The following is a 24,900-nucleotide window of genomic DNA, read 5'->3' as shown; positions in this document are numbered from 1 at the left end:
GCTTCAAGGGACCAATAAAAGTGGCTACTTAGGCTCTGGTGGTGCAATACACATTCATATCTGGCATATGAATCGCACACTTAGTGCGAATGCTGAACAATACTAAATGATTTTTCAGGCATGCTACCAACAGATTTCAATTTCCATCTTCTGAATGTTCAAGAATGATCAACTGGAAGTTGTTCATTTGAAGCCCACAAAATGTGATGCTCAACCAAAGAATCAAAACTATGTGTGTAAATGGCTTCCCTGAGGTGTCCAGCTCTGTTAAACAGGCTGATCCTGCTTGCTCTTAAGCTGAAGCACAGCCCAGCCCCTCGGGAGGGCAGCAGACAGTCACATAGCATCAGCCTCTGCTATACAAAAAATCCCACCTGGGACACATCATCCTGGAGATCTGTGAAAAGGAGAAGGGGAAAAAGCAATACGCTTGAATTCCTGCCCTCTTGTACTAGCCTCCAGAGCAACCTGCTGAAGGATGAGGGCAAGTTATAGCTTACTCTCATGGGAAAAGAGCTAAAAAACATATTAGCTATATTCTAGACCAATCTACCAGCATGAGGGCAAGAACACCTACAAAGTGCTCTGTTTTGTTTGGTGGTTTGTTGTTTTTCTTTTTATGTAGTTCAGTGTAATAAGGAAGTTCCTGTGCTTTAATTCCACGTCTCTGGATCTCATAACAATTACCCTTAAGGTATGTCTACCTCCTCTGCCAGTAATACATCAACTTACTGATCATAAACACGTACATCTAAAGTACTTTGAGAACTTACATTTTTATCAGTAACTTTTTATGGTTTTATTATGAAAACCGATTATTCTTGCTAATAAAGCAAGTCGAAAATCACATACCTGACCTGATGGCACACAGGTGAGATAAAAAATGTGCTCATTTATGTCTGATTCAGTGTCCTGAAACCTAACAATGACTTATTTTTAAAAGTACTTCAGGAAGGGGATGAGGAATATTCAGAAAAGTCTGGTTATTGATTTAACTACCAGTAGAATATAGTAAGAAACACTAGAAATGCTTCCCCCCCCCCCCATGTAATGCTGTTGAAACTACCGGAGTTTTCATTTTCGTCACACATGCTGTTATCTTCACAGTAAAGGCAAGAATTATTCCAGGAAATAAGTCTCTCAGGGATGTTTACTGCAACTTAACACAAAAACCACCCTCACTGTCAGATGGAGAGAGATCCAAGCATCTGGCTTTCTTTGCTCCAGCTCATACTCACTTTTCACACCCAAGGGCAAGGCTGTGGTTTCCACTGAACCCCGTGTCACTGGATCCAGCCACTCGGCACAAGCCAGGGAGTTCAGGCCCGCGACCTAACCAGAGCTGACCAAGTATGAGAGTTTGCAAGCAGTTTTCACAGCACCCAACACCAGCACGGGTATTTAATAGTAACAGAAGACAGTGAAACAAGCCCCATTTCTAAGCCAAACATCTGTGAGAGCCACCCCACCACCCCGCACGTGAGGTGCTCAGGCCTTGCCTCCTTCTAACGGAGAGGGTGGTCTGCCAGTAGCGTTTACCTCCTGATGTGTTTCTTAGTGGTATTTTAAAAGACAGCCCTGGGCAAGAGGAATAGAAAGACTGATGCCCCCACATTTGAAGCCCTTATTTTAAACCTACACGTTTAAGGATGCAAAGGGGGGGCCAGGACTGCAGACAGGGCCCTCGGTGCAGTAGGGAGCGGGTCCTGCGCGCCCCAGCCCGTCGCCTCAGCCGCCGCCCTCGCAGCGGGGCGACACAGGCCACGCCCCCGCGCCGGGCCGAGCCGAGGGAACCGGCCGAGCCCCGCAGCTCCGGGCCTGAGGGGCGAGCGCGGCCCCGCTCCGCGGCTGCGGGCGCCCCCTGCGGGCGAGGCGCCCAGGGAAGGCGGCCCCAGCGTGGGGCCTCGCCCCCGCCCCGCCGGCGGCCCCGGCTCCGCGGCAGCTGCCGCCTCACAGCTCCGCCGGCTCCGTAACGCCCGGAAACGGCGGCGCCGACGCGGGGCTGCGGCTTCCCCTGCTCAGAGATGAGCGGGCTCGGGGCCGCCGCGGAGCCGCCGGGCTGGCGGCTGGACAGCGGTAAGGGCGCGGGGGAGGCAGGTACCGGGAGGTAGCGGGAGGGAGCACCCGCCGGCGGGCGGGCGGGCTGCCGCGGCTCCGGCAGGTGCCGAGGGGGGAGGGAAGGGAGCGAGCGGCGCTGCCCCCGCCTCGCTTAGCCTCGCGCTGCGGGGTCCCGGCCGGCGGCCCTGACGGGGCTGCGGGGCGGGTGCCATGTTGTGGCGAGCCCCGCTCCGCAGCCCCGCGCTTCCTCCCTCCCTCCCGCAGAACTCTGTCTTCCTGAGGAGACGCGTGCCGCCGCCGCACCTGCGGGCTTCCTGCAGGAGCTGCCCAGCTACCAGTCGGCGCGGAGGCGGCGCGGCGGCAGCCAGCAGCGGCGGGCGGCCGGGCGGGGCTCCGCGGGGCTGCGGGGCGCCGAGGCCTGGGGGCCGGAGCGAGCGGGAGGCGAGCTGGCCGCTCGCCCTGCGAGGGAGCACCCGCTGAGCATCGCGGAGAAGAGGCGATTAAGGTCACTCTTTACACGTTGTTTTTTTATTTTTTTAATGTTACTTTTTGTTGAACAGAAGCGCGGTGGGAGGCTGCAGCAGGGTTGGGTTCGTCGGTACCCGATTCGCCCCGCGGCGTGTGGTTTTGGCGGGCCGTGGCCCGGGTGACTCCCGGGGCACCTCCAGCTGCGGGAGCGTGGCGGGGGGCTCCGGGCTGGCGTCGGGGAGCGGCTGGCTGGGGGGAGGAACAGGCTGAACTGGAAGAAATGAGTCAAAACTGGGAATTACCTGCCGCAGCCAAGCGCCTTTCGCACTGGCTTCTTTTGGGTTTCTGTGCCTCGGGGGTTTGTGCTGTGAAAGGTCCCTGTGGGTTATCTGTCACCAGCACCTCCCACGCCAGCGCTGCTGTTCGCCAGTCCTCCCGGCAGCTCTTCCCGAGTACGTCGAGCTCTCTGCTGCGGCTCAGGACAGGGCGGGAGAAGCTTTCCAGGACCGTTTCTTTATTTTTTTCTTTTTCCATATCCCTTTTTGGATTGCTCTTTGCTGTGCGCGGTGAGCAGCTCCTGCCCGCGGGTGGTAACCCCCAGCAGGGAGGGGACTGCAAGGCGCATGCTTCGCCCTGCCTGTGTTTCTCTGCCTCTTGTCTCATGATTTACTGCTAGGCTGAAAGCTCCGTTCAGAGGACACAGCAAGTGTTTTTACAATGTCAAGGAGCAGCTGCACCTTTAAATCAGGTACTTTGTAGTTGTAGTTATGAACCAGGAGAGAGGTGAAAGTACGGTTAATGTCTGGTGCTCCACAGAGAACAAGAGTTACTCGCTTGCAGGAGCAGTGGGAAACGAGTTGCAGCCTGACCCTGGAGTTCAGTTTAACCCTACAGCTTGTCCATGAGGAACAGCAGAAGATCTAGGTCGTGGTAAAGGAAAGTGCTTGAGACATTGAATCTTTATTCGAAGTTGGGTATCTAAAGCCCAGTTCTTCAAGAGAAACGAACTGCAGTCCTGCAGCCATGGTGTGTGTTAGGAACTGAGTTGGAATGTCCTGAGCTTGTTTACACGTTTTAGTGCTGAGAGATTCTGGTGGGGCTGTTTGGCACTTCCACGGATCAGTAATCTGTGCGTATTGTGCAGCAGCTGCCAACACAAAATGCTTGATATAAATGTTCTGGAAGATGAACACTCAACTTCTGTAACCTAGATGACTACGCAGCCCACGCTGCTATTCAAAATGCGTACCAAACACGGGCCAGATAGTTCTCCAGAGTGTCAGTTTATAACTTTACATGCTGCAGCCTGTAGTTGCCACAAAATGAGATCTTTTGAGAGTAGCTGTATTTGCATTGAAAGGTGACGTCATCTACTGCCTGTTTGATTGTTGCGTACAGGGTTTCATCCAGCTTTCCTGAAAGCTTTTACTTTCAGCTGAGAGGGATATGGAAACTTTTGTCAACATACAGCATGCATGGCAGTGGCATGGCTTGGCAGTGAGTCGCTTATGCACTTAGGGTTCTGTGCAAAGTCTTTTAAATCTGAAACCTTTGTCTTCTGCTCTAGTGCTGTGTCCTCATGGGCACTTAACTGCTGCCCGTCGGAGGCTGGAACAGCATTTGCTGCATACAAGTCAATCTTCAAGCTGTGTTTCTGGCATGTTTTGTCTGGTTTTCAGGTTTCTTAAAAGAAAACACAAAATGCAAACTCTGAGCCACTCAAAATTCTCCTTTATACTGTTGCTGACCACACAGCAATTTTTTAAAAGCAAATGTATTCATATAGTGTGAGAAGGCAGTTTATGGCACATCCTCGGTGTTTGTTTGCAGCTTGTTATTAGAACAGTACACCCCCACACATTGGCAAAGAAATACTTTCTCAAATTCATTGAATTGACAATTCCCAGCAAATTTTTCAAAATGCTGTAAAGATGGAGTAATTAAAAATGGGTAATTTTAATAACAATTTGTTTTTTGTGATGTACTGGAATGTAATATAACAGTTAAAATTAGAAAATCCAAATGAAATACTTCAGGCTCTTTATAGATCTCTATTGTTTTTACTTTTTTCCCGCAACATATTTTGACATTTCATTTTGATTTTGATATGTGAGTTTTCTACAAAAAGACAATAATTTTCTGTGTTGAACAGCTGCATTTATAACATTAACAGAGGAAAGCTAAATCTTTTAGAGACTTTTTTTAGCAGCCTCTTGGTGAAGATACTCTGTTAAGAAGTTTTGAGGAAAGAATCTTCTCTTTCAGCCATTTGTAAATATGAAATCATTAATGGCAACTTCCCTGAGATCCCACTGGGAAGTTCAGCTACGTATGTTTTCTGTGTTGTGCTGTTGCCAATTATATGTTTTTTTTCCAGGCGAGATAGGTGTTCTCTGTGAGACAACCTGCTACATTCGGATTAAGTTGATGTTGCAGTTACCTGGAGAAACAGATGGGGACAGCTAGCCTGTGTTGCTCTGAGTTGAGCACTGTGCTGTCCCTCTGAAGGCTGCAAGCAGGCTCCATTGTGCTAGAACAGTTACATGTAGTGAAAAAGTATTTCTTGTGCTCAGTAACTGTATTTCTTGATTCTTAGGGAGTATCAGCAAGCTGATGTAAAATATTTATCTGGATGGAAACAGTGGAAAAGAGCTAGCAGTAAATCATTGAAAAAAGTCCTCAATGATGTCAAGGAGTTGTCATCTTACCTGGAGCTTTGGCGACATGATATTCACAGCATAGAAGGTATTTACTGCCTTGTGTCAATTGCTTCTCCTTCAAGTTGCTTCTGTTACTGGTAGTTTTACCTGTGTGAGCGAAGTTTTAGATATAACTGTAAATGTTTAAGAAGTTACCTGCTTCCTGTATTATTGCTGATGTAAAATCCATGATGGGGTAGAAGGAAATATATCAGAGAAAATTATTAAGAGGTTTCATTTCTATTTCAATTATATTGCTAAAAGCCTGCAGTAGTTAAAACCAGCTTTAGTAATGTTTCATTGGTTAACTCAATGTAACTGAAATGATAATCTGTTCATTTTTTATTTTCAATTATTTTATTGTCTTAGTTATTGGCACGTGTTTCTTTTATTCCCAGGGAAATTTGGTACTGGCATCCAGTCCTACTTCTCCTTCCTGCGCTTTCTGGTCCTGCTGAATTTTATAATTTTTATCCTGATGTTCAGTTTTGTTACCCTTCCCAGCATCATTTCTACGTATGGAATATTCAACAGTACCTTTGCTAAAATTCCTCCAAAGAACACAGGTAAACATCTTCTCTACGTACTGCTGTTGTTTGTAAGATTCACCCTTTCCATCAGCTTCTCCTCCACCTCCCAGGACAAAGAAATTCTTTTTTTTTTTTGTTTGTAAGAACTTGCTGTGTTTGAATTAACTTGATCTTGCAGTTTAGTGGGCATTACCATTGGAGTGACCTTTCCTGCCTTTCTTTTGACAGAGCCTCACTGCACAGCTTATAACCCTGGTGGTAATAAGGGACTTGTTTATTTCTATACTTACCTCAAAGATTTGCTGAGTGGCACTGTAAGTAGTTAGATTTTTTTTTTTTTTTCTAAAGTTTCTGTGTCTCGCATATCATGTAAAATGTGAAAACATTTTACTTGGGGAATGAAGCTTTGAAGATTTTGAAAAATAATAGGCATGTGCATCACGGGGGTAAAATTAGCCTTTATCCTTGAGGTGTGAGAAGGGGAGTTTTCAAACGGGCTTTTACTGAGCTTCCACCAGGCCTTGTTGGCCACGTGCTGCAGTCTGTGCCTCTCCTCCCCAGCTGCTAAATGTTACATATTCTGGAGCAGGCTGCCTGTTGTGCGCTCTGTGTAGGGTCTCAGTGTCCTTGTCATAGAGCTCATTGATTGGAGAGGGGAGGGAGTTTAAGCATGTAGTGTCTGCATTATAGCTTGGTAGACGAAATGGCAGTATTTAGAAGCTACAGACTGTTGTATCTTGCTGGGGGCCCCAATAGTAGTTTTAAGTTTACAAAATGATTGCTGAATACCAGGTTGGATTTAACTGGGCAGTTGCTGCTACTGTTACAAATTCTATTTAAACTTCATGTTTTTGCAGGGGTTCCTTGAAGTGACAAGTTTGCTTTATGGCTATTACACAATAGATGCTGCATGGCTCAGTGTCCTGAGGTACAACTTGCCACTAGCATATCTGCTGGCTACATTTGCCTACCTTGCATTAAGTCTCTTATGGATAATAAAAAGGTAAAGTTGTTGGTATAATTTATTTACTGCTCCCTATGGCGCAGTTTACATTGCTTTCTTGCTTGTAGGGAATATGCTGCATTCTAGAACTGCTTGATATGGAAATGGAGAATGTTTTGCTTGAGGATTCAGTGCCATAGTAGCCTTTGGGAAACTGAGCCAGCAAAATAAAGAAAAATAAATAAATTTGAAGTGTTACTTTTTCATACGTAAGCATACATAAGACCTTGAGCCATGCAGTAGTTGTTGTTGGAGGATTTTATTTTGGGGTGTGAGGGGAGGGGTTTTGCCATCTCAGTTTCCTGAGCCAGCTCTTTGCAGTGTCAGAGAAACACTGGATGAGGTGAGAAAGTGTGGCTGTGGCTAAGTGCAGAGGGAAGCAACCTGTGCCAGTAATGGCTTCAGCTGGCTTTGGGTGCTGCAGAACATCACATTGAAAGCTTCCCAGAGGCTTGCTGATATAAAGCAAATGTGGCTGTTTGCTCGTGCGGGGGTGTAGGTGGTGTGTCATTCAGTCTTTGATGAGCTGGGCTGCTTGAGGTGTGTTTTTTTGTTTCATTTTCTATGGATAAAATATGTCTTTTCATGAATGACGTAAAGATGCATTTTTTTCTAGGTCTGTGGAAGGATTTAAGCAGAACTTGGTGCATGATGAGAATCAGTTTCAGAGTTACTGTAACAAAGTCTTTGCAGGCTGGGACTTCTGCATTACAGATCCAAATGCAGCACGGCTAAAACATCGCAGCTTGCAATATGAGCTGCAAGTGAGTAACTTTCATGTTTCTCCAATTACAGTTTCATATAGCTTAGAAGGCTAACAAAGAGTGGTGTATAATTTTGCAGATAATGGAATAAGGATAAGAAAGATTGAAGTAATTTGTATTAGGGGCAAGGCTACCCACATCCTCTTGTGTGCTTTCTAGGTAGCTAGAATTGTGCTGCAATGAGAGAAGGGTTGGCACCGAATTTGATGGCCCTTCCCTCACCCGCTGGGAACTGAAGCCAACCTGTTAGCGGCTTGTCTTATCTGCCTCTTCCTCACACTCCAGTCCTGCTTCCTGTGTTAGTTTTTGCATAATCCAACAGGAAAAGCTATCCCAGCTGTAAGGAAAACCCTTGTACTGTTGGGAATCAGTTTGAGTATTCTGGGTTGTAAGTCCGCAATGTGGTAGATGGTAGTTTGGGAAGGAATAAATTTCAGACAGTATTCTTCATACAATTTGAGAGCATTGTTGCAGTAAGAAGATGCTGAAAGTTTTTCACTAGATGTCTCTGACACCCGTGCACGTACAAAGTGCTGATGGCAGCTAATAGATTTCCCAAATCAGAAAGCTCTCTGAAAAGAGAGTCTGAAAGGCTTTTCTGGTGAAACAAGTACCTTCTTTTTCCTCTCTGTACACTGGAAGCAGAGATTCGTGTAGTGAAACAATTACCTTTGAAAAGATACTTCCACTTCAAACCACAAAGCAGTAATTACAGGTTTCATAAATTACAGTGAGTTGGTTTCTGCTTTAGTAAAGTTCACAGTCATCTTTTTTTTTTCATCGTGTAACCAAAGCCTCCTTCACTTACCACGCTTCTGCCTCTAGAACTCACACCTTAGAATAACTTGCCCCTTAATATTACTGTTTGATGGAAAGAAGTCCTTGGAAAATAGCTGGGTAGTCTGTGAGTTTGCCCAGGTTAAATTGCCTTCACAGGCAATACTGTATTTTGACATCAGCTAAGGTGAAATATATCAAGTTTACATGACAAGCTGCTCAAGACTGTACTACTTTCTCTCTGTGCCATCACCCAATTTTCCTTCCCAAAGAGCAGGAAGTTCAAGCCATAGCAGTGAGGACTGATTACTTACCTGCAAAGGAGATGAGTGGGCTGATTTACCCATTTCAGAGTTTAGTACCAAGCTATCTGAGATCAGTCTTTCACAACAAACAGACAAGTTGTCTTTCTGTCCTCAAGGACATATGCTACTGATACAACAGAGATAAGAGGATTACGAGACACTTGCCTTTGGCTACAGGGCACTCAGCCTGAGGAGACTGAGCGCACAGGGGCTTGGACTCCTGGATGGACTGGTTTGTGTCAATGAAAAGGCACTCTCAGTTCACTGTGCTTGGGCAGGCGGTGGAGTGACCATCTGTGAACAGGCTTTGGATTTGCATGTCTCAGAGGTAGAAGACATGGTGGCATGTGATGTATGCTGCACCAGAAAACTACACATCCTTTTTCTTTTGTTTGTAGACAGACTTGGAGGAAGAAAGACTGAAGCGAAAAATAGCTGACAGGACAGTGAAAGAAAAGCTACGCATCTACTCTCTGAGAATATTTATAAATATAATTGTTCTTGCAGTTTTATCGGGATGTTTCTACTCTATTTACAGAGCAACTGTCTTCTCTCTAGAAAATTCCAATGTAAGTATCAGACATGATGTCAGGACAGATTCAGTCAGGGTTGGTGATTACAGCAAGAGGAACTATTGTGAAAGAGTCAAGTATCTTAATATAGCACCTTTCATGTAAGGCATCTGAAAATGCTTTCTACAGAACTAGATTTTTTTTTAGTAGAGGAGAGTGAGAAGCATCAAGAAGCATGTGCAAAAAACACCCAGTGATGTCTCCCTGTGATACAGAAGCTCCAGTGTCATCTGCCTTGAAGCTAATGCAGCTGACAAGAAAATCAGCCCTCACTGCCCTTCCCATGTAACTGTTCTCACCTCGCTGTGATCCGCTAGCACTAGCGCTTGTGTGTCTGGGCAGTGACCTGGCTCAGGGAACTGATCTAGTTAAAACAAACTTGTTGTGATCAGTTTCTTGATCTGGTTCACTGCTCAGCTGCAAAAATGAATGGCAAGGGAAGGGGAGAGTAAAGATTATGATCTGTTTTGTGGCTTGAGTTAGAGCTGTGGGGGGAAACAGGAAGACTTTGAACAGGCGGTGCTTTGCAGAAGAAAAGGTTCTTCCGTCAGTAGTGGAAAGAATCAGGTTGGGTGAGGTTGTTCACCCTGGCAGGTCAAGCAGATGGGAAGAATGGTTCAGAATCAGAACAAGAAGAGCAGACAACAATTTCAACAGCTTCACAACAGTAATTGACTGCTCTGTAGCACCCCAGGGTTGACCTAGCCAGATATGAATGAGGACCGCGCTTTTTCTCTCCCCTGTGTTCATTGGTGATGTGGTGGGCACTGGCTGTATTTGGGGAAAGTTGTGCTCGTGGTGGACCTAACTCTTGACTTCTGTAAACTGCCAGGATTGCAGAGACAACAGCAGGAAATGGGGACTAAAGAAGTCTTTGCGTAAGAGGTGTTGTTTGGGGCCAGAGAAAGAGAATAGCACAACACTGAACAACTTGAAAAACAGCTTAGCTTGCTGTGGGCTTTACATGTAAGGGTTGATACCTTGACCTTACCCAAAATGAGTAGGTAGAAAAGCTTGTTAAGATGGTAGGAAAGTCTGGGGAGCTGCTTGGCACCAGTGAGAAGAACTTGAAAAGCATCTGCACTTTGGCGTAGGTGTAAGAGCTGGTAACCTTAGTGCTGAGTTAGACAACATAGTCAGACACAAGCCTTGGTGAGATGAGCCTCTTCAAAGAGGAGCTTTGGGGAAATGCTAAAATACTCATTCCTGGAGGTGGGGGGAGTTACTGGTCAAGGGAGCAGGAGAAAGCAAGGCTGTGTAGCAGCAAACTGCAGAGAAGATAGAATTGCTCCGGCTTGTAGTTCCAACTGTAGGTAGAGGATAAAGACGGAGTGAAAGATATTACCTGAGTCCTGGAGTGGAGAGGCTGGTGTGTAGCTGGAGAGAGCATGAAGGTGCATTTCTCTGAGTATTATCTTTCTCTTATCTCTTCTTATACAGGATCTCGGCAATACGAACTTCCAGGCCAATCTCTTAGTGCAGTATTTGCCTTCCATGGTGATTACGTTGGCCAATTTCATTGCTCCTCAAATCTTCTCATTTCTGATCAGTTTTGAAGATTATTCACCAGCCTTTGAAATCAGGCTGACGCTGATGAGGTAAAGACATTTTTATTATGGCCTTGGATGTTCCAACAACTTATTCGTGGTAGGTTAGAAGTATTACAAGCATTCAAATATGAAGAAGCAGAGAGGTTGGCCTCTGCTCTGGAGGGCCTGGGCACTGGAAGCCAAGCATGCATTGTTTGACTTATGTTTAGTTGGAAGCTAATTTTAAATCTGGAAACAATCTCCTGTTTTGATGATAGTACAGTGCAGTCATTTCAGTGTCCAAGTTTCTCAGTCCCATTTAGCTGTGTGATCTGGACATCTTCAACAACCTGAACAAATAGTCAGTAGGGAAGTCATTGTTGCAGAGCTGTGATTTCACACCGCTTTGCATGCAGCAGTCCTAGAATGAGCAAATGGGTGTGTACAGCAGCGACTGAAGCACGGCTTTTCACAAGGCAGAAATTAAAAGTTTTAGGATAAAAGGTACTTCAGTGAGAGCGTGAAGAACTAGCATTTGGCTGCTTAAGGCAGTGAGATCTGAGCTGAAGCATCTGAGCTCTGGCAAGCCTCTGTGCTTTGGCCTGAAGCCACCTGAGAGGGAAATGCTGCACACAGAGTTGTCACCCGGCCTCTCAAACTGTACGTGAGAGAATAGCAGCCCATTGCGGGGTCAAGATCTGCAGCTAAAATGACTGATCTAGGGACAATACTGAGAGAAGAAACAAGGGTCTGTAGCCTAAAGCAGGGAAGGTGAAAAGGCATTTAACTTACTATTAGGAGAAGAAATGTGTTTATTATCTAACTGGTTGTTCCAATAAAACTCTGTACAACCCTTTTATGTTTTCAACCTTCCATGGACTCCGGTGCACATTGAGCCAGGTGTTCGAATGGCTCTTTTTTGGGCAGGTTGAGAATTGGGTTTTGCCTTTCTTCCAGGTGTGTCTTTGTGCGGTTGGCCAATATCGGTGTTCTCTTGTTCTCGCTGTGGAGTCAGATCTCGTACTGTGCCACCGACGAGTGTAAGGCCTGTGGATACAATTACGAACTCTATCCTGTAAGCAGATTTATCTCGGTGTTTAATCATCTGAACTTGTGAATAGAGATTTGTTTTCCATGAGACTTGCTTGTCTAGAGGTATTCAGAATCAGACCTAGGGTTGCCTTCATGTTGTACCTGGTGCCGATTCTTACTGCTGAGTGCAAACCAGTACAGTTCTGATGTATATCTTTTGTTTATCTAAAACTCTGATTACAAATAGTCCAATGGCAGATTATGGTTTAGCATAGACTTTCTGACTACCGTGAGGATTGTTTGAGGTAGCTCTGTTTTGGACACAATTGTGTTACTGCCTTTTGCTCCAAGAAGACAAGTGGTCTTTTCTCAAAAAAACCCCAAACAAAACAACAAATAAAACCAAACCAAAACCCCCCAAAACAAATAAACATAAAGCTTGTCATGGAAGCTCTGAAAAACTTAAATATTTTAGAAATGGGAGTTAATACAATTTGAACTGTATGGTGTTAACTGACCAAGAGGTTTGTTGCTTTAGTGATTGATGGATTTTGTTTTCACTTGTTATTTAGACTCCTAATCTTGGTTTTCCTGACTTGTTTTTATAGTGCTGGGAATCTGAAGTTGGGCAAGAAATGTATAAACTGATGATATTTGATTTTATTATAATTCTCGCTGTGACCCTTTTTGTGGACTTTCCTAGAAAGTAAGTATCTCTGCCTTTTGAGCATACTTTTGCAAATGAAGTATGAAACACATTTTCTTTTTTCTGTTATTAATTCTCCATATTTCTAACCAGATTACCAGTTTTAAAATAAAACATAAATGTATTTCTGGTGGTTTGAGCTCTTGTTTGCTTTTCAGATGACTGTGTATTTTTTTTATATTTGAGTCTTTTTTTTTTTTCTTCAGACATTTTTCTGATATGATGGCTAATGCTTGAGTGCTAAATATTTATGTGTTCCAAATGTGTTAGAATTCAGTGAAGCTCTATAACTTCAGCTTAGAACTAATAATATTCTTTGGTTTTAGGTTGTTAGTTACTTATTGCTCTTGGAAGCCAGTTCAGTGGTGTGGATTGCAGGAATTTCGAATTTCTGACAATGTCCTAGAAATCATTTATGGGCAGACTATCTGCTGGATTGGAACCTTCTTTTCGCCACTTCTCCCTGCAATAGCAACTATAAAATACTTCATCATCTTTTACATTAAAAAGGTAATGAAGGCGTGTGGTAAACAAATGAAATTGAGCACATCTCTGTGGTTTTTGCAGTATAGGTATGCAGTTGATTTAAAACAAACAAAAAACCCTAAAACCACCCAAGGATGCGGTGTACTGGAAATGAGGGAAAGGTATTCCTTTTCCTGTAGGTTTTTTGCTTTTAAGAGAAGGTAGGGTTTTGCTTTGAAATCAAGAAAACCATCATTTTAATAACTACCTCATCAATTATTTGTCTGGATTTTTAAAATAAAATCTTTTTATGTAATAAAGCTAGTTTATAACACTTTTCTGCAATAATCTAGCTGAGAGTACTAGCAACAGCATTTAGAACTTTGACAAGATTTTGCCAAGCTGCTAAAAATTTGGAAGCAAAATGGATAATCCAAGCTGGATTGCATGTTCAAGATGTAATTTCTGCATATCAGAAGCTTTGTTTTGTGACCACGCATCTCCTTCTGTGCAGCAAATTCTTATTGATATTTTAGTTCTTACAAGAGGGGATGTACCCAGTGAAGGTGTGGCAGAACAAAGCTAAAGGCTGTGCAGTGGATCGTACACCAAAGGACTACATCAGTTGACTCTGTGCAAGTGTATGAGGCTCTCTGGATCAGATTCTTACCCAAAACAGGAGACGTTGACTTTTACCAGAATGTAAAGCGTTCTTGTCGTAGCCCTTTTGGGTCCATGTACATCAAAGGAAGGATGGTTAAGTGGTAGCTGGTAGCATGTTTGAGGATGGAAAATTCATCTGGGGGGGAGAAAGTATCCTTGGATGTATGTGTATAGATGTACTGGTAACAGTCTTTCTCACTTTCCCTCTTCAGATCAGTTTGATACACACATGTAAACCTGCAGCTAGGCCTATCAGGGCATCAAGTTCCAATTTTTTCTTCTTGGTGGTGCTGTTGATTGGGCTCGTCTTGGCTTTTGTTCCTTTGGGAATCAGCATAGCACAGTAAGTGACAATTTATCTTCTATGAAGTTGGCATTTGTTCTAAGGTTGTCAGTTGCCTAAAAACAGACACGCAACTTTGGAATGATAAATTGGAATAAATTATATAGTGATTAATAAATCAAATTGTAACTTGATTCACATGAACAAAAATTACGGTTTTAAAGACAAAGGACACTTTTACTGCATCAGCAAAAAGGTACTGGGCTTGTGTTGGATTATTTTACGTTTACATTTTGGTGTTACATCTCCTTTCTGTTCTGCTTCTTTGACAGTATCCCCTCGTCCAAGGCATGTGGGCCGTTCAGGAACTTTAACACTTCGTGGGCAGTTGTTCCAGATACAATACTTGGGTTTCCAACAGGTCTGCAGAAGGTCCTTTATGGCATAGCATCAGAAGCCTTTGCAGTGCCTTTTTTTATGGTCATCTGGTGAGTACTGTGGAGACCCGATTCAGTCACAGAGCTGCATGGTTCATTTCGTTCCTTACCGAACTGATACCAAACAACTATTAGACCAGATTTTCCATCTGCAGTCAAAAGCATCAAAGCCCGTATGAATCCTCAGCTCTTATGTCTTTGCCCATTTATTCACCCTCATTAGCTTTATTCCATTTCCTCTTGCATGTCCTATATCCCGCACTTGGCTTTCTCGAAAGTGTTGACTCTGAATCATTCTGCAAGTTAGTGTTGTGATCACATATTCTATCCACAAACCTTGCTTTAAAAAAAAAAAAAAGTAGAGTCAAGTAGAGCAGGTGCTCAGGAGCAATGTCCAGTTAAGTTTTGAATATCTCTGAAAATGGAGACTCCACAACCTCGCTGGGCAACCTGTTCCAGTGTTGGTCACTCTTGCAGGAAAAGTTTTTTTTCCTTATGTTTAAATGGAATTTTTTGGATTTCAGTTTAACCCAACTGTTTTCAGATCTTGGAGCCTTGTTACCTGGTACTTTCTACAACTTCTGCACTTGAGAAACCATGCAGTTTATTTCAGACTCCACTCAGCCCTTTCTTCCGTAACACATGTTCACGTGTTCTCTTGAACAGAACCTGTTATTGCATACATGGGAAATATCAAGTTGTTTCATTTGGGTTTTTTTTTTTCTTTTTTTACTTTATCATAAAGCCTGTGTAGGACATGGAGGATGACTTGCACTGCTACCCTACCACTTCTTATTTGGAAAGGAAAATAGATTATTTATATAGGCATTCATGCCATTCTAGTTCTTGCTACTGCTCTTCATCATTTAATGCACTGTGGATAATCTGGGTCACAGATTATGTCGGGAATATGCGCTATGACGAATGGCTGCAATAGTGATCTGTGGCTGCTTACTATAGTTACTATCCCCAATGGGAGAAGAGTTACTCCAGTGAAACCTCGTTAAACTTAATTTCTGAGGAGCAAAGCCCCCATACGTACACTTAGAGCAGGGCAGGAACTGGCAGTCTAGAGGGAGCTGTCAGAACACAACCTGTAGCATCTGAAAGCAGCCCTGCCTCTGCGTCCTCTAGCACTCTGCCCCTGCCTGCTGGCAGCACAGATATCTCAGCAGATGCTTTTGAGCAGAACTATGTCCCACCTACCCCAGCTGTACATTGATATTTATTTTTTTTTCCCTCCAGCAGCTGCTCATCTGAAGCAAATGCACACACTGACAATTTCTCTAGTCCATCACAGCCTTTTTCTGATTAATGCTGTTTTGCATGATGCTAATGTGTAATGTTGGTTTGTTATTTGCAGCCTTATTATGTTCTATTTTATTGCCTTGGCTGGAGCACACAAACGAGTGGTTGAGCAGCTGAGGGAACAACTGGTTATGGTAAGATTTGACCACTATCTTTTCTGAACCCCTGAGGTTTTCTTTGTTGTGTCAGTAATCAGGCATGCAGAGGAACAAAAGTTTTCATAGTCTTCTGGATACTTGGTGTTTGGACAGGCAGTGAAGAATGTTTTATAAATTACACAGGAAAAATAACTGAAGCACTAAAGTATTTCTCAGTCTAGTTGTTTTTCTTGGGTATCAGCTCCAATAGCAGCAAGGTCTGGTTGTATGAGGTGACACACATGGCATGAGATTTGCCTCTGAGGAGTGGTGTCCCTGTTCCTCATCTGTTGTCTTGCTTAAATCCACCCATCTGCATATTTTTTTTCTGCCAAACAAGAACCTGAATCTTGTGCTTCCTGTCCCCTCCACTGTCTTATACAACCCCCACCTCTATTTCACTCTCCTCTCTCACAAACAGGCACCCAACACCCTACCCTTCCCTCCAGGTCTATCTTTCTACCTCATCACGTGTGATTTTATGCCTGAGCGCAGGTCCCAGCAGGTACTCAAAGTGCAGCAAGTCATGTCTAACTGGTCCTTTGGATGACGGTGCCAGTGCAGACGTGCGGCCGTCAAAAGCTTCTGCCGTGTCTGGCAGTGTTTGTGCACTGTGGGCTGTCAATCTGCGCTAGCCAGAACCTCGCCTCACTAGTGAGACTGCTCGCTTTCTTAGGAAATAGCCCGTTCCTTGGTATGTGCTGCTTTTTGATCTGGCATTTAACAATGTGTCCTTAGAAAAACATTGTGCTGGGAAGAGATTTTTGAAGAGTAAGGGATTAAGGAGCAAAAGCCTTACTGCTTTTTGCAGGGTTCCCAAATCCATTGGTGTCACCGTTTGCAGCAGGGTGGCAATGCACTGAGTGGCGGATGCTCGCTGTTATACCCTCCCGCCCCGGGAGGGGAGAAGGAGGGAAACGGAGAGAGACGTACAAACTGAACATTAGAACAGCTTTACTAATAGCACAAATAATACTAATAATAATAAGAGGAATAAAATAAAATAGACAAAACCGATACTGAGTTTCCAGAACATTAGAACAGCTTTACTAATAGCATAAATAATACTAATAATATTAATAATAAGAGGAATAAAATAAAATAGACAAAACCGATACTGAGTTTCCAGGAGTTGGGTGCTGGGGTGCTGGCACCAGGAAGTCCTGGACTGGACTCGGCAGTAGTTGGGAACTGGACTCAGGAATGCACGGATCGGGATCTGGATTGGGATCGCAGGCAGGACAGTGAGCAGGGTCCTCTTTGGAAGCCAGCCATGGATGAGGAGAGAGAGAGCCACTCGTGATCCCCCAACTTTAAACTGAGTATGACGTGCATGGCATGGAATACCGCGTTGGTCACTGTCGGGTGACCTATCCTGCCCACCCCTCCCTGCAAGTACGACCCTTTATGTCTCCTTACTTGTAGGACCTATGAGGTCTATCAGTGACCTTGGCTGCTATAGTAATGATTATAAACAGGGGCCTTTTTCTGCCTTCCATTCCTACCGTTAGCTCAGTATAACTATAAATATTAGGTGTTATCAGTTTTGGAGCAGACACTGTCTGTAAAATATGCAGCCAGGTTCAGAAAAATGCAGTTACTTAGAAGAACTTAGCTGTGCGGATGATTCACTAAAAGAGAATCAGTTCTGTTTTGACCAAAACCAGGACAGTTACGAATTTTGAAAATCCCTGCGTGCTTTTTATTTTTGTTTGCTAACTGTTGTTAGGCTTCTGGGAAACGTGGTTTGAAGTTTTTAGGTGTGTGAGGTGTTTTTACTAGGCTTAGCACAGAACTGTTAATAAACGTGACCTAACATGAGGTAAATGAAGTCAGGACTATTGTAAACTTAAAAATGTTCAGGCAGTTGAGAGTGTGCTGGGAGCCACTAATTAGAGTACAATGTGATGAGTGCACCTATTTATTTCCAATAAAGAAATGAGCTGTTTGTGGATAGCTTGTACTACTTCTGTTCGTCTAGAGTGTACTTTTTATGCTGTCTCTCCAGGAGAGTCGTGACAAGCTGTTCCTAATCAGAAAGATAACAGAAGCTCAGAAGCATCCTTAAAACCGGAAGACCTCGACTTCCTGAAACTCCCAGAACCACTAGATGAGGGCAGAAGCATCTGCAGCACCTGAACACTGAGCAGCTGTCTGGCACCCTGGCCCTCCGGTCTATGTGATGGATGCTTATGGTCTTAGGCTTCACTGTATTAGTGGGCCTGAAAGTTTCCAAGACTGGAAATTTAGCTAATTTATGCGGTGTTAGACCCATCCAAAAAAATTGTATGGTAGGACACTTTATCGCTGCTACAGTTTCAGGGTTGTTGGGGTTTAAGTCCCTCCTTTTTTCAGGGGGGTGGGTAAAATGTGATCAGGAGTGAAACTCTGTTTAAAACTTTGTACTGTTTTTACAAATTATGCTTTAAGAATTTGGAGGGAGGGGAAGGGTGTGGTTTTACATGTTTCCAGCTCACTGCTCTTTAAAAACCAAAGCACAAGAGAGATGCGCATCAGTATTTTGAAATGGTGCGTGGAAGAAGAAGCTCTGGCATGAGTGTGAAATCCGTTTTCTCAGTATTTTTAGAGAAGAGACTTTGGTGTTTGCTTTGCTCTGAAATAGCAAGTGCAGCTGAACACTGGATAACCCAGCAAAATGGTTTGGAGAAAACAAGCAGATCAAAGGGCTGTGAATAAATGCTGGGAGCAGGAAGAGAGCACCCGTCATCAGGTCCCCGAGCCGCGCGTCTCCAGCGCAGGGAAAGCCGGTGCTCGGGTGCCAGCCTCGCTGCTGTGGAGCAGCCTTTTTTTTTTTTTTTCTTTAAACGTGTGTTAAGGCATTACTACTTGTGTTTTATTCTTGTACAAACATGTTGACTACTGTTCTCTTTGTTCTATAATGTGAATATCCGAGAGTCAAGCTGGCGCTGGGCAGCGGAGCATTCAGACACTGGTGTCGGTACCCTTTCAATTCGTGTTTCTTCGCGCCCAAATGAACCGCTGGTGCTGTGTGAGTGGCAGGGAACGGGGTTTCCACGCAGACTACTGACTTCGTCCTTAATGCAGAGATTGTGCCTGAGGATTTTCTGTACTGCACTGTGTTTGTAACTCGCGGTGTGCCGGTAGTGCACTGTTAGCGAGTGTGAGGGACTGGTTCTTTTCTGTCACGTTTTGGAACGTTTTCTGTCTGCGTTTTAAATAAATTAACAGACGATGGATGATTATATTTTTTCATCTAACGGCCGCTGTGTTTTACAGGGCCTTTGCTGTGGGGCTCGGCCACGGGCCCCAGTGCCGCGCCGGGCCGCCCACCCGCAGCTTTTCCGCCCGCAGCTCGCGGCGCCTCAGGCCGCACCTCCCGCCCCCGTTGGCACGGCAGCCGGGGGACGCCGGCCCTGACTGACAGCTCCGCTCTCCAGCGCGGCGGCGCTGGGGAGCCAATCGGAACCGCCGTAGGGCGGGACGGTGGCGCTGAGGCGGCCCGTGGTGATGACGTAACGGCGGGGCGGCGCGCCGCAGGAGGCGTCGGGGGTCAGCGGGATGGAGGTGGCGGCCGCCGTGGCTCCGGCCGTGAGGCGCTCGCTGTGGCAGCGCCGGGCCCCCCGCTGCGCCGCGGGTAAGGGCTCGCCCGGCCTCCGCGCCTGCCCGCCGCCCGGCCTGCCGGGCCGCCGCCCGGGCCCGCCTCGGGCCGCCCGGGGCCGCGGGTGGCAGCGCTCGCCCGCCTTCGCTTCAGCTTCGTCTCTCCGGCAGGTCTGCAGGGGAGCTGGCCCCGGGCCGCCCGCCGGGGGACCCTGGGGATCTGCAGCACGCCGGCGGGCCACGGCAAGGCCGTCGTGGACCGCGTCATCCGGGTGGACCACGCCGGGGAGTACGGGGCGAACCGCATCTACGCGGGGCAGATGGCCGTCCTGGGCAGATCGAGCGCGGGGCCGGTGATCCAGGTCGGCGGTGTTCCTGGTTCCCCTGCCTCTGGGTCGCAGGGGTCGGGTGGAGCTGTCGCAGCGCGATAGCTGCCGCCGTGTTCTGACCGCGGTTAAACGCGTAGGGCCATGAAGAGTGGTGGGGTTGCTGGTGAAGGAGTTACCGGTGCTACAGTTGCTGTAGCGTTGTCACAAAGGCTCTTATTTTGCAAACGTTTTTATGTTGCTTATTCATAACTATCCCCATCTGCCCTGCTTCACCATTTCCTCCTTGTGATGGGAGTAGCGTTACCTCCGCAGCCAAACTGTGAATGGCCTGAGCTGGTTTGGGTTTCCTTGGAAATGTTTCATTTTTTTGGGTTGGTACCTTACTGTGATCTGATTCTTTTGCAGCAAATGTGGAATCAAGAAAAAGACCACCTGAAAAAGTTCAATGAACTAATGGTTGCGTACAGAGTTCGACCTACTGTTTTATTGCCTTTCTGGAATGTAGCAGGTTTTGTTTTAGGTGAGTTTGTGTTACGACTGTTATTGTTGCTTTGAGGAGTCTTCAGATGTGTAAATTATTTGTATTGCTTCAGAATTCATTGTTTGCATGTGTCTGGTACCACGATCACAGGGGCTGGAACGGCTTTACTTGGAAAGAAAGGGGCGATGGCTTGCACAGTGGCAGTGGAAGAGAGTATATCGGATCACTACAACAGCCAGATCAGAACGCTTATGGAAGAAGATCCAGAAAAGTACAAAGAACTATTGCAGGTATTTAACTGTGCCTTAAAAAGTAGTTTCATGTATTCATTGAGCTATCTTAACGTGACTTTAGTCTTTTAAAATAATATGCTGATAGAATTTACAGTAGATCTCTTTTTCTTCTATTACTGAGAGTGCTGAAGTCAACAGAAACTTTGTCTTAAGTAAAAGGACGTTTTTTGCTTCAGCAGCACTAGATTGATCAAGCACCAAAACTACAATGTTTGTTGGGTTAGCTTCAGCATGCTTTCAGTAATTCAGCATTTCCCTTTTGATTGCGAGAACTATGCTTTTGTTTTGATTACTTTTAATTGAAAGAAAGGGTTTAGAGGGGGTTCAAAAGGGGAAAATATGATTGCATGGTAACATTTTGCTTATACTGGATGTGATTATATAGTTAGAATAGAATAGACTATTTCAGTTGGAAGGGACCTACAGTGACCATCTGCTGCAACTGCCTGACCAACTCATGGCTGACCAAAAGTTCCACCATCTTAAAGGCATTGTCCAAATGCCTCTTAAACACTGACAGGCTCAGGGCTTCGACCCCCTCACTAGGAAGCCAGTTCCAGTGTTGGACCACCCTCGTGGTAAAGAAATGCTCCTAATGTCTAGTCTAAACCTCCCCTGATGCAGCTGTGAACCGTCCCCATGCGTCCTATCACTGGACACCGGGGAGAAGAGCTCGGCACCTCCTGCTCCACGTCCCCTCCTCAGGAAGCTGTAGAAAGCAATGAGGCTGCCCCTCAGCCTCCTTTTCTCCAAACTAGATGAGCCCAAAGTCCTTTCACCAGCTTTGTTGCCCTCCTCTGGTCGCATTCAAGGACCTTCACATCATCCTTAAATTGCGGCGCCCAGACCTGTGCACAGTATTGGAGGTGAGGCTGCCCCACCGCTGAGCACAGCCGGGCGATCCCCTCTCTTGCCGGCTGGTGGTGCTGTGTGTGATGCACCCTGGGGTGGGGTCTGCTCTCTGGGCTGCCAGGGCACACGGCTGGCTCCTGCTGACCCTGCTGCCGACCGGCACCCTGCTCAAGTTCTAGTCTTGAATACTGTTCTGACCTGTTTCCACACGCAGCACGTCGAGCTCGTTAGTGCTCTGATTGGTGGGAGCTTGCTTTAGGGTCTGCGTGTTCATTGCCAGTGTTGCTGACTCTCACTATGTTCCCTTGTGCTGAGTTTAACATGTAGCCAAGTCTGGTTGCTCCAAACCTGTCATGTTGTTACAGAAGCAGCGTCTGAAGTAAGTTGTACTGACATGCAGAAGGGAAATACTACCCCTGAAAATAAAGACTATAAACTGAGAGGATACAAAATAAAAGAGAAAAAGCTAAGCAGCATGGTTATTCACAGCGTCACACTAGCAATGAAATGAAAAGCGACGCATACTTGTTGGGTAGGGACAGTGCTTGGGTGTCTGTAAATACCGAGCACTTCATTAAGCAATCCTAGTTATCTGCAGGCATCTCAAGAAAAAACTCTTTAAACCTTTTCGTCCCAGTTGAAAAATTAGAAAAGTTCTTTAGAATGTTTAGAGTGTTCTTTAGAGTGTGCTGGAATGGACAAAAGCCCTGTTGGCTTACAGGGAAACACGCTTACTGATTACCTGCCAAAGCAGAGACATTAATTTCATTCTTTAATTTAAATAATTTGTAGGTGTGAAACTAATTAGTGTTATGAATTACTGTGACTATAGGTTTTCTTGAAACAGTGAAAAAGATAGTGATATATTTAATAGCAGCTTAGTTTTTAAGTATGTTTTTTTGAATATTAAAAGAACTTGAGGCTTGGGGAATGCTGTAAATATTCCCTTCTTGCTGAATTAGAGATTCAGGTCTTTGAGAAGTTTTTGAGAGACCTGGGCCCCAGATGCCTGCCCTGGTACATGCAATGGTCAACAGCGTATAGTTTTGTCTACTAGCTGTCTTGATTTCTCTGCAATGTAGACTTACTAATTAACTGCTATTTTTAAAGATCATAAAGCAATTTCGGGACGATGAACGGGAGCACCATGACATTGGGCTTGAGCACGGTGCAGAAGCGGTAAGTACAACGTCAACTAATTGGCACTGTTAGTGAGGATGTAGATGTGATATTCTTATCTTCCTTAGCTAGTAGTTCTTTATTTGAGAAATGGAAAATAAGGCACTTGATATTCTTTCCCAAATATTAATATAAGAAAACACTGCATATTACAGCTTTCGTGATTCTAGAACAGAATTGAATCTGCTGGAACTCATGTCAAGTGTTAAAGTGATTGTGTTTTCGTGAGAGGTGTCCTCTGCACAGTTTTTAATTTTATGTTAAGATTAAATATTTTTGAAGATAAGGCTAATAGGTGCTATCCATACAGCTGGAAACCTGAGGCATCACCTTGTAGATGAACACAATCATGTTAGGAAGTGTGAAATACAAATTCTGTGCTCCCTTGAGTACCAGATGAGGAGTGTGTGACTTCTCTCCTTTTTTTCCTCTTGACTTACATTTGTGGAGAAATAGAAACATTCTGCAAAGTTGATCAATCTTACTTTAATTTTCTCTAGGGTAGAACTACAAATACAGATGGTTTTGGTGGGGTTTTTTTGGTTTGTATTTTTGATTTGTTTTGGTTTTGGTTTTTTTAGATAATGGTTACTATTCCTTACTGCAGTCTCGTTCAAATAAAACACTTCATTAGATGTATTTAATCTTTTATTCTTTCTTTTACAGGCACCAGCGTATTCAATTTTGAAGACAGCTATACAACTTGGATGCAAAGCTGCAATATTTTTATCAGAAAGAATTTAGTGATGTTTTCCGTAACGTTTGTGGCAATGAACTCTGACATAAAAGTATATGGAAGTTGTGGAAGACTAATGGTTATTGTATTCAGGCTTTTGAAATTTTCTTCACTAAGCATCTGGTTCAGCCATCCTTTGTCACATTGAGTACACGTTCAAAAAGTATCTATACTGAAGTGTCTGTATTAAAGTCAGTTGAGCTAAATATGAATAAAGATGGCAGAATTGGGTCTGTTTGAACAAAACCTCCTTATTCAGAGACTTTTCACAAGGTGGCAGCAAAATATGTATGTATATACATGATTTATATATATAATATGTGTATGTATACACACACATAAAAATGATAAATATGTTCTCTGTTGCCTTCAAATTTTTATGTACTTGAAATAAGCTGGAGCTCATCAGCTCATTTTAAAATGGTTAATACTGACTAAGTAGGATATTTTTGAGTTCTGTTTTCAGGGTAAGTAAATAAAGTACTAGTAAGTATTTCTCTTCAGTCTGTCCTGAATAAAGGTTGGTATTATAAGACTCTCATTTGAAGACTTGTTTGTGGGGCTTGGTTTTTTTGCAGGCTCTATTCTGAATTCTTTATTTAAGTAGACTTTTTATTCCTTTGGGTTTTTTGTTGTTGTTTTGTTGTGTGGTTGGTTGGTTGGTTGGTTGGTTTTTTTTGTCCTGAGTGTGTGTGTAAGGAATTGATCCCTGATGTAAGGCAGGTGGAGAGACCAACTTGGAGCATCTGTGGAATTGCACTTAGTATTCTGTTAGAGCTTTCGAGTTTGTCTTACTTTGCTTCTAGTCTTCGGTGGCTCTTCAACAGAGACGCTCTTGATTTCTCCATGTTCAGCCAATTTCCCTACACTTTCTGCTGGCATCCTGGCATGGGGCCATAGAAATAAAAAAGACAAAAGTTGTGCATGTCTATTCTGTTAAATGCTGATTGACGATGATAAAAGTACAGTGATGGAATTAGAGGGTCTTAAACTGGTAGGGATGAAAGGGTCTTTATGCGAGATTGCATCTCATGTTCTTTATGACTTAAGAACATCCTGACCATTCTATTGCTATTGCGTCATTATGGAAATAATGGAAATATGGAAAGAGGATAACTTTCCGAATGCAGTTAAAGTCCCTGTGAGAGGCTTGCATTTTTACAGCTGAGAAGCGTGACTTGTTGACTATGTGTGGTGAGGGAGGGAAACCCAATGAATAAAATTGTAGGTCACATAGAAATCACATATCCATGCTTCTAAAGCTTTGGGGAGATGCAGCTTGTTTAACTGCCATAAACTAATGTTTTTTTCCGAATTTTACAAGTTTTCCAATTTCTACAGGTTTGTGGGTTTTGTTTTGTCTGGTTGGGTTTTTTTCTTAATAAGAATAGCTCAGCTTGACAGATCAGGGAGCAGAGTTTCTTGCATCTTATTTCCTGGTTAAAAGCTATAATGTATTAGGAGTCAGTACTTCTTAGCCCAAACAATGGGGTGTACCCAATTGAACAGGTCAGTGATGGATGTGGGATGTAATGGGTATAAGCATAGTTGAAAAGGAAAGAATTTGAAATCAAGAAAGAAAACAGTGAGCGTTGGCCATTAATGTCATAAGGAATGGAGCCACCATTGACAGTCTTGACTTTTGCCTTATATGGCAAAACTACAGAGTTATACTGAGGCCAGTTAAGTAATTTGGTGAAGTTTTGCTGTTTCCA

At 44.4% G+C, this 24,900-nt stretch overlaps 2 protein-coding genes across 2 annotated transcripts; both read left to right on the top strand.

Moving 5' to 3' along the window:
- The first annotated feature begins 1,912 nt into the window (after positions 1–1,912).
- Positions 1,913–18,958, top strand: TMC7 (transmembrane channel like 7). Its single transcript, XM_075436605.1, is given in 17 exon segments — positions 1,913–2,076; positions 2,323–2,563; positions 5,123–5,271; positions 5,624–5,791; positions 5,984–6,069; positions 6,613–6,758; positions 7,375–7,522; positions 9,003–9,173; positions 10,617–10,774; positions 11,663–11,780; positions 12,346–12,443; positions 12,770–12,953; positions 13,784–13,914; positions 14,187–14,342; positions 15,655–15,733; positions 17,745–17,793; positions 17,796–18,958. Coding segments are annotated over 17 exon segments (2,214 nt in total). The 5' UTR covers positions 1,913–2,024; the 3' UTR covers positions 17,876–18,958.
- Positions 18,959–19,251: 293 nt separating this feature from the next.
- COQ7 (coenzyme Q7, hydroxylase) lies at positions 19,252–23,732 on the top strand. Its single transcript, XM_075436606.1, has 6 exons — positions 19,252–19,352; positions 19,487–19,677; positions 20,050–20,164; positions 20,276–20,415; positions 22,381–22,449; positions 23,116–23,732. The coding sequence occupies exons 1-6, from the start codon at positions 19,277–19,279 to the stop codon at positions 23,191–23,193; spliced, it is 669 nt and encodes a 222-aa protein (XP_075292721.1). The 5' UTR covers positions 19,252–19,276; the 3' UTR covers positions 23,194–23,732.
- Positions 23,733–24,900: the final 1,168 nt, after the last annotated feature.

The sequence above is a fragment of the Opisthocomus hoazin genome, chromosome 15 (assembly GCF_030867145.1).
Source record: "Opisthocomus hoazin isolate bOpiHoa1 chromosome 15, bOpiHoa1.hap1, whole genome shotgun sequence".
Classification (NCBI taxonomy): Eukaryota; Metazoa; Chordata; class Aves; order Opisthocomiformes; family Opisthocomidae; genus Opisthocomus; species Opisthocomus hoazin.
Note: the sequence above shows the minus strand (reverse complement) of the source record. Positions and strands in the feature narration are given on the sequence as shown.

Coding starts and splice junctions, on each gene's coding strand:
- COQ7 (XM_075436606.1), top strand. CDS start 19,277: ATGGAGGTGGCGGCCGCCGTGGCTCCGGCCGTGAGGCGCTCGCTGTGG. Junction 19,678..20,049: donor GCGCGGGGCCGGTGATCCAG/GTCGGCGGTGTT, acceptor ATTCTTTTGCAG/CAAATGTGGAATCAAGAAAA. Junction 20,416..22,380: donor AGTACAAAGAACTATTGCAG/GTATTTAACTGT, acceptor CTATTTTTAAAG/ATCATAAAGCAATTTCGGGA.